This window comes from Globicephala melas, chromosome 5 (genome assembly GCF_963455315.2).
Source record: "Globicephala melas chromosome 5, mGloMel1.2, whole genome shotgun sequence".
NCBI lineage: Eukaryota > Metazoa > Chordata > Mammalia > Artiodactyla > Delphinidae > Globicephala > Globicephala melas.
Window position 1 is genome coordinate 93506876 of NC_083318.1, and position 13414 is coordinate 93520289.

At 40.0% G+C, this 13414-nt stretch overlaps 1 protein-coding gene across 5 annotated transcripts in view; it reads left to right on the top strand.

Moving 5' to 3' along the window:
* The window catches only part of ART3 (ADP-ribosyltransferase 3 (inactive)), an 86904-nt gene that overhangs the window by 49585 nt on the left and 23905 nt on the right, over window positions 1-13414 (top strand). For all 5 annotated transcript variants that reach the window (XM_060299499.1, XM_060299498.1, XM_060299500.1 and 2 more), the window contains one exon: window positions 3004-3715. In XM_060299499.1, the coding sequence (XP_060155482.1) occupies window positions 3004-3715 (712 nt within the window). The remainder of the gene's footprint in view (window positions 1-3003; window positions 3716-13414) is intronic.

A 13414-nucleotide genomic window follows, 5' to 3' on the forward strand; every position in this document is an offset into this window, starting at 1 on the left:
CAAGATGCACTCTGGTACATTCTGTGCTGTGGACGAAAGTGCATTTCTTGGCTAGGAGATGGCAATGATTTCATCTCATGAAGCTCAAATTCCCACTTCAGGAAAGTGACCTACAGACCCAGGAGTTCAGGGTCTCAGTGACTTCCCCAGCAGAATATTCTGTGGCTGGTAATCAAGACCATTTCTGATGCCAACACAATTCCTACATTCGTAAAACGGTGTTGTGAATTGCCTGCCCAGCCTTTCATAAGGGTTGTTATGAGGACGAAATTAAACTCTTTTTTTAAAAAGTGCTACATAAATGTCAGTGATCTTCATCATCAGAAACACAACACTTTGGTTAAGAGAATAGACTCTGGAGCCAGATTGCCTGGGTTCAAATATCAATTCCAAACAAGTTAAACTCTCTGTGCCGTAGTTTCCTAACCCTTAAAAAAGGGACGAATAATAATACCTACCTACCTCACAGGGTTACCATGTAGATTAAATGAATTAATATGTATGAACACTTAGTGCTTCACATACAGAAAGCACTCTGGAGAAGTTTGTTAGGCCTTAAGGATGAAGTGGCCACAGGGGGTGACTGAGAAGGAGAAATCTAAGAAAATTTCACAAATGAATAGATGGTTTTATATAAGGACTAGGTTGATGGTAGTTGTAGGCAGTAAGATTATAAGTTTGGTCTTGGTCTTAGATTGTTTTGTTTGAAGGGTCTTTGAGCAATTCAAGTGGAGTTATTAAGTAGGCAGTTGCTATACTGATCTTGCACTTACAGGACAGGTCAGAGGTATTTAGATGATAACTGAAACTATGGGTCTTATATAATTGCCTAAGGGTAGAACTGAGAGTTGGAAAATAAGTAGCCTTGAGAAACACCAGCGTTTAATGGCCAATGAAAATATGCTAGGTCTGCAAAGGAGTCTAAGAAGAAATGTTTCCTTAGTGAGAGCTATTTGGATGGAGGAATGGGGGTGGGAGACCGGATTGAAGAGGGTTGGGATATGAGTGGAAATGAAACGGAGATGGCAAAGATAGATGTCTTTTTGAAGAAGTTTGACCATGAGGGGAGAAGAGAGATAGTGAGAAGGAGATAGTGTGGGATATGGAATCAAGTTATGTTCTGCTTGCTTAAGTTGGTTCCCTGCACCGCCTCTTCCTTTCCACACACACACTCACACGCTTTAAGAATCATTCACATGGAGCCTGCAACCTTAAGAGATCCTGGCTAAGTGTTTCTATAAAGTCTCCAACTGAGGTTGCAACTATATACTCTATAGTTGCATATAGTTGTATATAGTCTATAGCAACAACTATAGCAACTATATACTCTATACAAGTATAGAGTAGTGGAAAGAGACAATGATATGGAGGGCATTACCCTTTTACTTGTAGAAACCCTTAGATGGTGTCTCTGGGCGGATGTGCTCATCCTGTGTTTTGATCCATAGGCCTGAGCACAGGGTTCTTACTTAGTTCACTTGAACTAAATATTTTGCCAGTTGCTCTGCTAGGTGCTTGGAATTCAGAAGATAAATAGGATACATGTCGTGCCCTTGAGGAACTTACAGTATAATACAGTCTGCCCTCCGTATCCATACATGTGTGACCCCGCAGATAGAGAGGGCCCACTGTATTCATGTGGCATGCAGGATCTTAGTTCCCCGACCAGGGTTCAAACCAGCACCCCTGGTTTGTGCCACCGCGGAGCCTTAACCACTGGACCGCCGGGGAAGGCTGTACTATGCCAGTTTTATAAGGAACTTGAGCATTTGTGGATTTTGGTGTTTGCGGGGGCTCCTGGAACCAATCCCCCATGGATACTGAGGGAAGACTGTACATATATTCCTATTACGAAATGATAAGAATAACCACAGCTCGTTGAAGGCTTGATATGTGCCTTGGGGCTAAGGCATGGGGCTGAGGACTTTGCATATATTCATTCTATCATTTAATCCTCACCACAGTCCTGCAGTTAAGATATTATTTCCTCACGTTATCCCCATGTTTTAGATGAAAAAAATTGAAGCTCAGAAATGTCAAGTAACTTTCCCATAAGTAATTAGTACCTAGTTAGTAACAGAAATGGAATTTGAACCCAGATCTATCTGATTCAAAGCTAGTAGTGTTCGTTACACTACACTGCCCTGCTTCTTACGTTATGTGTGTCATTTAAAGATTCTTAGTCCTTTTCCAGTTACTTGTAATGGAAAGACAATTCAAACTAGCTCAGATAAATAGGGAATTTACTGATTCTTATGACTGAGGTAACATACCGTTTCCAGGTAAAGCTAGACTCAGGCCTTAAGTAATGTTATCAGGTCCTCATCTCTCTCTTCACCTCTCAGCTCTGCAAACCTTCCTTTGTTGGCTTTATTTGTAGACAGGATTCTCCATGGGACTCAATGGATAACTATTGGCTGCCACAAGCCAATATTATCCTTAGAGCTTATGGTTATAGGGAAAGAAAGCCTTTTGTTTTTCTGGGAGTGCTCTGGTTTTTCAGCCTGCATCGTTGCTTATCATAGGGGCTGAAGATGCAGAATCAGTCCTAGCTGAACCACACAGACAAGGGGGAGGGGGGGCATCCTCAAAGCAAAAGGGGTAATGTTTGCCTTTATATATTTATCCGCCATGTAAAGTGTTTCACACAAGATATTTCAAATTCACTCAACAGTCTTGAGTGGTTGAGGAAATTAGCTAAGAATATTGTTCAAAGCCAGGACTGCCACCCATTTTCTTCAGTTTCACCCTCATTGTTCTTTCCTCTGTACCACAGGGTTCAAACGAATGAGTTGCAGGCATGGTCATTTACTCTTTCATACAAATACGTGAGAAAAGTTATCATTAGCAGCGGAAGATACTTCCTACGTAAAAACATATCCACAGTTGATTGTAAGCAAGGGAGAGAGTCTGGGCATGAGGGGGTGGATGCGATAAACTGAGAGAAATGATGTACACCAAGTATCTTTATTTCAAGGGGATTAATGTCCTTTTCCTTTGAAGGTACAAGCTGAAATGTTAGATATGGCAGACAATGCATTTGACGACGAATACCTGAAATGCACTGACAGGATGGAACTCAAATATGTTCCCCAGCTGCTCAAGGAGGAAAAAGCAAGCCTCCAGCTCTTGGAAGATGTGTGGGAAAATGCAGAAGCCAAGTGGGAAGCTCGGAAGACTCAGCTCTTTCTCCCTGTGGGTTTTAAGGATAACCATGGAATAGCCCTGATGGCATATGTTTCTGAAGCTCAAGAGCAAACTTCCTTTTACCATCTGTTCAATGAAGCTGGGAAAATGGCCGGCCAGTCTCGAAAAGATTATGTCTATGGCTTCCAGTTCAAAGCTTTTCATTTTTACCTGACGAAAGCTCTGCAGTTGCTGAGAAGACCTTGTGAGAACAGCTACCAAAACGTGGTGTATAGCGTAAGGCAGACTACTTTATCTACATTTGGAGGACTAAACCAAGTCCGATTTGGCCATTTCACCTTGGCATATTCAACCAAACCTCAAGTTGCTAATGACCAAGACGTTCTGTTAACCATCAACACGTGCTTTGGAATTGCCGTTGAAAAACTTTTTGATAAAGAAAGTGAAAGAATTATTTTAATACCCCTGAATGAGGTTTTTCATGTGACACAGGATGGGACTGGCAATAACCTTATCCTGCAAAGCACAAACAAGACCTGCAGCCATTATGAGTGTGCATTTCTAGGTGGTAAGTGTCTCTGTTCTGTCTGTGCATGTCTGGGAAAGAAGGAGTGAGACTCTTAGGCCCAGGGAGAGGTCAGGAAGAAAATTGGGAGGTTTTAAAAGGAGACAAAACATTGGTGGTCTCTCATCTAGCTCTTTTCATACTGTTAGTTTCTTTTTTCATAATTTAATGGTATCAAAATAATACATTTACGGTATTATTGAAAGTTAAAAAACCAAAATACTAATATAAGGTAATGGTTCTCAACTAGCAGTTTTGCCCACTAGGGTCAGTTGACCGTAACTGGAAACATTTTTAATTGTCACGACTACCTTTAGTTGCTGCTAGCATCTAGTGGGTATAGGCCAAGGAACAAAACCTGCCTGGTGGCTCTCATTTAATTGGAAGTCTAGAGGTGGGCTGTCCAGAGTTGGTACAGGGGCTCAACTACATCATGAGTAACTCAGACTCTTTGTCGTCCACCAATTTGAGCATGTTGGTTTGTTGATTCATGTTTTCAGTGTGACTGTTGGCAGCTGTAGGCGTCAAACCACGTTCAAGACAAAAAGAGAGGATAGGAGGATGGCAGCCAAATCTGCCTGTTTAATCAGGAGGGTAAAAGCTTTCCGAGAAGTTCTGAGTAGACTTCTGATTGCATATCATCGACCAGAACAGCTACTTGATCGTCTGTAACTACAAGAAAATCTTGCAAAGAGGGTAATTAGCTTTTCCAGACCCTGTCATGTAGGGAGGCAGGGGAGAAGGGAATTAGAAGAATCTGATCACCACCACCCTCCTCAACATTTGTGCCTTTCCCCTTCCCATTGTCCCAGTGTAGTAAAGACTGGTACCGTTTTGTTTTGAAGTACTACTTTTACCTCAGAGTTATTAGTTGTATGATTTTCTGTTTCCTTAGCTTTTTATATCCCATCAGTAATTCACCCCTGAATCCTTAGAAATATAAATCTCCTCTTAATACATTTAGGTATATCAGATACTCTTTTTTTTTTTCTGGATATACTCCTGGATTCCATCATCTTGCTTTATGAAAATATCCTGAAATCTCTCCTCACTACTATTCTGAGACTTTCTTTTGCTTCTCCCCTATGAGGAATCCCCTATATCTTAGATTTCCTTCTCTTTCTTGAATTACTCCTTAGTTTGGAAGGGGTAGGGATTCTTCAGAAGTTTTCTGAGAAAAGAGATATTGAGGCAAATTTTCTGAGACTTTATATACCTGAAAAATCTATCTCTGAGACCTTGAATAATAGTTTGTAGATTTGTATTTTTGTCTTGGAAATTATTTTCCTTGGAATTTTGGAGATGTTCCTTCATTGTCTTGTAGTTTCTGATGCTGCTGTTAAAAAGGGTGAAGCCATTCTAATTACTAAAACTTTGAATGAGACTTGTTTTGCCCTCTGGGAGGTTTTAGGATATTTTCTTTATCGCCAGCGTTCTGAAATTTTATGGTATTGTGCTTTGGGGTATATGAGTAAAGGGTTAACAAAACCCTTTCTCCTTCCTCTTACGAAAATGGTCTCTTGTTGATCTTCTTCTAGCACTATTTCTCTGTAATCTACTAAAGGTGGAATGACAACTGTATAACCATACAACACTGCCTAATGGTAAACATAACCGTTGATCGTTACAGTGCATCTGAGCTGCAAGGTTGTGAATGAAGTATAAATACCTGGAGGGAAGCCATAGCTTTGGGCATTCCTGAATGTGGTGTGACGTACTGAGGTTTTCTTCTTGCTGAGTCCTGGAGTACTCATGGCATGATTGATATAAGAGATGCTGTCTTCTATGTGTGGCATGAGGCTACTAAGCTAGGATAGTTCCTGCACCCACCTGTGTAACCTTGTTTTCTTGTATTTGAGATGTCATTCTGGGGACTGAAGGACAGCCCTGGACTGCTGTGAGGACTTGCATTGAAGGTGTATCACTCATGCTACCCTTTAATAGGTATGCTGTGTTCCTGCCCTTCATTCTTCTGCAAAACTGAGTAAACTGGTGAGGGAATGCCTTTTGGGGTCTTATGAGTATGATTGTCTAGGTGAACCCCAAACTATAGCTGCTGGTCAAACAGAGCGAGTATTGAAGTAGGGCCTTGGAAGTGGGATAGACTTTTAGACCTTGACTCAAATGTGCCAGTGCATTATGAGATAAAAAAGAACAGGTAGAGAAGTGCTGATGAGATGATACCTGTGAGATGGAGTGGGGAGGGGAGCTGGTCCACTTTTGATTTAATGGCAGAAGCTATGTGGCCATTGAGATCCCTGGGGCACAAAATTTAAGGACGTCTTCATGCTTAGGGTCATATACTTGCACAACCTTCACCTGCATGATCCTAAGAGCGAATGCCTCCTTAAATTTTGCACTCTAAACACCTCATTTGCCTCACCTTAGTCCTGGCCCTGAGTTGGAAGTTAGACCAACTAGCGAGCAAATTTATGTTGAGAGGAAGAGTGCCCATTTCCCTCGCCTAACCATACACTGGACCTGACCAAAAACGAAGCTAGTTGGAGCCAGTTCATTCCAGCTTATGGGAGCTGACTGTGGGCATATATCTCTTGGCAATTCCTCATACATCACGATGGCTTGAAATTGGCCGTGGATGAGAGTTATACCATGGACATCAGCAAACCCTACAAGTCAGAACCCCCGTTCTCCACCCCAGAACCTGTTCAATTTTACCAGCACATTATAGCCAGAAACCCAGTTGCAGCTGGGCTGACAAAATGACACCACTTTTGGTGCTTCTAATGCACTCAGACAAATGCTATTTCTGGAGCCATTGGTTCTGCAGAAACCCTGGCTACGGTAGCTGCAGTAGGCCAGATCCGTCACTCGTATCTGGTTGATGAACAGAGGTGGGCAGTGGAGCCCCCAGAGTTCATGTTTGTGAGTAGCATTACGATGAACAAAAGGGGTGGAGCCGCTGGGTTGATTCAGAATGAGCCAAGTCTTGGACCTACATGGGGAAGTGTGTTATGAGCCCAGCGTGAGGAAAGGGGAGGAGAGTGGGCAAACTTCTGCGGGCCTGCCCAGAAAGGCAGGCAGAGGCTACACAGCAGGTTAATGTTCAAACCAGCCACAAGGGGAAACCTCCGTGGGGGCTCACCTGTGCTATTTGTTTGGAGAGCTCTGGCAAAGTCAGGCCACTGCACTTGATTGTGTTGCTTTACCTCTAAGCCGGAGTCTGACCAGTGTCCTCTGCTGCCATCTGGAGGTTACTAATGGGAACTCAGGATCAAAGACACCCTGAAGTGATCATTAAAGCTAGGCTGTTTGAAGCACTATGAAGGATAATAACCAGGGGTTTTAAAAGCTCAAGCCATGAGGATATAATCAGAACCTTGTTCCACTGTGACTGAATAGACCTCTGGATGTAAAAAGGCAGCATTTATGAAAGTGATTAAAAAATTATACTGTGCTAAATGTAGTGTGCTAACACAGTCCTGTGCTGTTACTTTAAACTTGCTTGTGATTTTCAAGATAAAAATGTATGTGGGCCTTACAAAAGCTAGTTAGTTAAAGAAAATAGTTCAGTTGGTTAGGAAGTGGAGAGGGTAATTCCTGGTGGTCAAAGATACTCGTATTAATCCAAGATAATGGGAGTAAGTAAATGGTAACAAAACCCTTGATCCGTCCTAATGGGAAAATTACCGCAGGTTAACCTTCTTTTATACTGTTTTTCTAGAAAACTCGATAAAAGCAGAATGTCAGCTGTGTAATCAGGCTACATTCCTCATCGTTTAAAATGACCCCATCTGAAAACTGCACTTGGATTGGGAGGACTATAGATGAATTATAAATACCGGGTAGGAAGCCATAGCTCTGAGATTTCATGCACCTTACAGTGTAGATATAATATGATTTATTGGAAGAAAACTTATAAGCAGAGAAATAGTAGAGTACACCTCATCCCCTGACCTCTCATTATTTGACTGAACAGGCTGGTCATAGATCATCTGGTATTTTGGACAGTATTTACATAGAGAGGGACCAGGCAGTATATATGTAAATATATTTTACATATTAATAGAGTCATGCGGGCAGGGAATATCAGTGTTCCCCGACTGCAAAAGTAATCTTGTTAGAAAGGAAGAGCCCCTGAACTCCAGTGGCTGGTGTCAGTCTATTTTGTTGAGCTTGCTCAGACCTGTTGAGGCAACTCTCTGCTAAGCCATCAAAAGGGGGAAAGAAGATGAACCTACAGGGCTATCCAGATTTATTTTTTATAAATCCACCCTAGCGCTTGAGGGTTCATCAGATGTAAGTACCTTCATTCGTTCTGATGGACACTCTTTTAGCCTTCCTTGGGAGTAGCGAAGTTTCTGTGTTGTTGTCTGGGATTGGGGATTCAACAAGATTCCGTATAGATAAACCAGATAGGAAGTGACATATCACATATCTATCACCTCGAGAAATTCACATTATGAATCAATGCCTAGAACATTTGGAAGGCTGTTCAGACTGTTTATTCCATATTTATAGGAAAAGGGAGAACTCTTCATTACCAACCCCCTCCAGACTTTCACCCACCAGACTTGTTCATGCTGATTGTATCAGTCAAGGTTTCCAACCAGAGAAACAGAATCGATTGTAAGGAATTGGCTTACATTATTGTATGGGCTAGCAAGACAAGTCTGAAATCCATAGGTCAGGCTGTCAGGAAGGGCAGGCTGGAATTCTTGGGTATGAACTGAAGCTCTGCCCACAGGCAGAATTTCTTCTTTTGGGAAGCCTAAGCGCTTAAGGCCTTTCTATTCATTGTGTCAGGCCCACCAGATTATCTTGGATAATCTCCCTTATATAAAGGTAACTGATTATAGATTTTAATCCCATCTACAAAATACCTTCAAGGCAACAACTTAGATTAATGTTTGATTGAATAACTAGGGACTGTATCCTAGACAAGTTGATACATAAAACTGACCCTCACACCTGTATTAGTTATCCATCACTGCATAACAAATTACTCCAAAATTTAGTGGCTAAAAACAACATTTATTGTCTCATAGTTGCTGTGTCAGGAAACTGGGTTCAGTGTACCTGGGTCTTTTGACTAGGGATCTCTCACAAGGCTGCAGTCATCATAATACTTGACTGGGAAAGATGTACTTCCCAGCTCACTCACGTGGTTGATGGCAGGACTCAGTTCCTAGTGGGTTGTTGACTAAGGCCTTATTTCCTCATGAGTTGTTGGCTGGAGGCCTCCCTTGTTCCTACCTACATAGGCCTCTCCATAGACTGTCACAGCATGGCAGCTGTCTTTTCAGGTGTGAAGTCTTACAGGTAAGGCCCCCATTGAGCCAATAGTTTGGATAAAGTAGTAGGTGAGGCTTTGTACTGTCTAATGCAGAGGTTCTCAGACTTTCTTGGTTCATGGTGTCCTTAGTGTTGTCATAATTTTTTCAGAGTGTCCCTAGGCTAAAATAAATGCCTAAAAATTCCATTTATTAAGTAAACTCAAACAACTCAATAAGTATGTCCTAATATCTCAGTAGCTGTTTTCTAAGAAGTAATATATATAAAAAGTTTTAAGAACTATTATTTCATTTTTAACCACAGCGACTTGCTAATGGGATGTATGTGCCTGTTGGACACTGACTGCACAGCTTCTCAAACCTTGGTGTCAGATTACATACCACCTTATTTCCTGATCCACACTGATTTTTCACATATACTTGCTTTTTTTCACAACAATTGCTAAAAACCCAGCTTTGCAAATATATGATGTTATCGAATAGAATGTAACATAACTTTGAAACTGTGTTCTATCTAAAGCTAGTAGTTCATGCAGTGTCTGAAAGATATCAAGTCGGGCTGTGTTTGTCTTGAAATTTTAACATATCCCTTGGTACCCCTGTGAATTTGCTAGAGCATGCAGGGACACCTCTACCACTGTTTGGAAACTGCAGGTCTAATGGATGGGCAGCCATTTATTTGCGGAAGTGGCTAAGGCTTTAGGAGCCAGGCTTGGCCCTTAACTGGAGGTAAAATTTCCATGTGACAGTGGAACTTTTGGGGGTTTGTCCTACTTCATGGGAATTTAGTTCAAAGAGAACCCATGGCACAATAAGATATTATGTTGGAGAATCATGACTTTTCTTTTTTTTTTTTTTTTTTTTTTTTTTTTTTTTGCGGTACGCGGGCCTCTCACTGCTGTGGCCTCTCCCGTTGCGGAGCACAGGCTCCGGACGCGCAGGCTCAGCGGCCATGGCTCACGGGCCCAGCCGCTCCGCGGCATGTGGGATCTTCCCGGACCGGGGCATGAACCCGTGTCCCCTGCATCGGCAGACGGACTCTCAACCACTGCGCCACCAGGGAAGCCCCCTGACTTTTCTTTTAGTGAGACAGTCTGTCTCATTAGGCCCAGTAACAGGCTAGCAGTAGCAGGGCCTACAAAGGGAGGAGTCCTTGTGTCCAAAAGTGCAGTGGCCAACAAATACTGCTGTAGTCTTGTTGCCAAAAATTCCAGTCAGCTCTGAGTTTGGTCACAGACATCTGTAATTTCTTGAGATCTGAAGGAGATAGGAACTCCTGGGAGGGCTTTATTTACTGTTGTCTGAACTGCTTCCAAGGCTTCTTACTGTAGAGCTCCCTGTTAAAATAACAACTTACAAGGTTTTCCAGTGTGGCTGGTAGGAATAGTCACTATTCTTCATCCTTTGAGTTCTTTCCCTGGCCTTGGGTAGTTTCCTTAGACAAGTATAAACTGATCAGTATTTTGCTGAGTACTGGAAACGCTTTGAAGATCTCTGGGGTTCTCTGTGCAGCTCCTTTCTCTTTAGTACTCTGTAAAAACCAAACTATCCTGGTATTTTTCATTGTGGAAAAAGTTTAAACTGCTTAATAGTTATAATACCATGTGAGTTTTCTGTTTATTCTTGAGTTATTTTTGATAAGTTACATTTTTCTAGGAATTGTCCATTTGTCTTATATTTCAAATTTATTGGCATAAAGCTAGTCACAGTAATCTCATGTCTTTTTACACCTGCTGAATCCATGGTTATATTCCCTTTTTCAATCCCTATCTATATTTGTGTCTTCTCCCGTTTATTTCTGGATCAATCTCTTACCCATTTTTAACCCTCCTACTTTTTTTTTTTTTTGAAATATAGTTGATTTACAATATTGTGTTAGGTTCAGGTGTACAGCCAAGTGATTCAGTTATATATATATTTTTTTCAGATTATTTTCTATTATAGGTTATACAGGACATTATGAATATAGTTCCTTATGTTATACAGTAAATCCTTATTGCTTCTCTATTTTATATATAGTAGTTTGTATCTGTTAATCGCATATTCCTAATTTATCCCTACCCCCTCCTCCCTTTCCCCTTTGGTAACCATAAGTTTGTTTTCTGTGTCTATGAATCTGTTTGTTTTGTATATAGATTCATTTGTATTATTTTTTAGTTTCTACATATAAGAGATATTATATAATATTTGTATTTCTCTGTTTGACTTACTTCACTTAGTATGATGTTCTCTATGTCCATCCATGTTGTCGCAAATGACAATATTTCATTCTTTTTTATGGCTGAATAATATTCCATTGTGTTTATACATATACATACACAATGGAATATTATATATATAATATATTATAATGCATATATGTGGTATATAGATATATATACCACATCTTCTTAAGCCAGTCACCTGTTGATGGGCACTTAGGTTGTTTCCATGTCTTGGCTATTCTAAGTAGTGCTGCTATGAACATTGAGGTGCATGTATCTTTTTGAATTAGGTTTTTCATCTTTTCTGGATATATGCTCAGGAGTGGGATTGCTGGATCATATGGTAGCTCTATTTTTAGTTTCTTAAGGAACCTCCATACTGTTTTCCATAGTGGCTGCACCAATTTACATTCCCACCAGCAGTGTAGGAGGGTTTCCTTTTCTCTACACTCTCTCCAGCATTTATTGTTTGCACACTTTTTGATGATAGACATTCTGATAGGTGTGAGGTGATACCTCATTGTAGTTTTGATTTACTTGTCTCTAATAATTATGATGTTGAGCATCTTTTCATGTGCCTGTTGGCCATCTGTATGTCTTCTTTGGAAAAATATCTATTTAAGTTTTCTTTCTATTTTTTTTTTGGATTGTTTGGTTTTTTGCTGTTGAGTTGTATGAGCTGTTTGTATATTTTGGATATTAACTCCTGTCAGTTGCATTCCGTAGGTTGTCTTTTTTTGTTGTTGATTGTTTCCTTTGATGTACAAAAGCTTTTATGTTTGTTTAGGTCCCATTTGCTTATTTTTGCTTTAATTTTTTCTTTTTTTTTGCCTTGGGAGACTGATCTAAGAAAATACTGCTACAATTTATGTCAGAGAATGTTTTGCCTGTGTTCTCTTCTAGGAATTTTATGGAATTATGTCTTATATTTAGGTCTTTAAACCATTTGAGTTTATTTTTGTATATGCTATGGGAGAGTGTTCTAATTTCATTGATTTTTATGTAGCTATCCAGCTTTCCCAACACCACTTGTTGAAGAGACTGTCTTTTCTCCATTGTATGTTCTTGTCTCCTTTGTTGTAGATTAATTGACTATAGATGTGTTGGTTTATTTCTGGGCTCTCTGTTCTGTTCCATTGATCTATTTGTTTTTGTGCCAATTCCACGCTATTTTGATTACTGTAGCTTTGTAGTATTGTCTGAAATCTTGGGAGGGTTATGCCTCCAGCTTTGTTCTTTTTCCTCAGGATTGCTTTGGCAATTCTGGGTCTTCCATGGTTCCATATAAATTTTAGGAGTATTAGTTCTAGTATTGTGAAAATGGAATGGATATTTTGATAGGGAGTACATTAACCTGTAGATTGCTTCGGGTAGTATGACCATTTTAATAATATTAATTTTTCTAATCCAAGAGCATGGGATACCTTTCCATTTCTTTAAATCATCTTCAGTCTCTTTATCAGTGTTTTATAGTTTTCAATGTATAGGTCTTTCACCTCCTTGCTTAAAAGTTTTTTCCAATTTTTTTGACATGATTTTAAATGGGATTTTTTTTCTTTTACTTTCTGATATTTCATTGTTAGTGTAAAGAAATACAACAGATTTCTGTATGTCAATCTTATATCCTGCTACCTTGCTGAGTTCATTTATTAGTTCTAATAGTTTTTGTGTGGAGTCTTTAGAGTTCTCTGTGTAGAGTATCATGTCATCTGCAAATAGTGACAGTTTTACCTCTTCCCTTCAAATTTGGATACCTTTTGTTTTTCTTGTCTGACTGCTGTGCTAGGATTTCTAATACTGTGTTGAATAGAAGTGGTGAGAGTGAGCATCCTTGTCTTATTCCTGAATTTAGCAGGAAGGCTTTCAGCTTTTTCTGTTGAGTATGATGCTGGGTGTGGGTTTGTTGTAAATGGCTTTTATTGTGTTGAGTTATATTCCCTCTATACCCACTTGGGTGAGAGTTTTTTTCTTGAATGGATGATGAATTTTATCAAATGCTTTTTCTGCATCTATTGAGATGGTCATGTGGTTTTGTCTTTTCTTTTGTTGATGTGGTGTATCACATTGATTGATTTATTTATTTGAACCATCCTTGTGACCCTGGAATGAGTACAACTTAAACATTCTGCATGACCCTTTTTAGGTATTTTTAGATTAGGTTTGCTCATATTTTGTTGAGGATTTTTGATCTATATTCGTCAAAGATATTGGCCTGTAATTTTCATTTTTTGTAGTGTTTTTGTCTG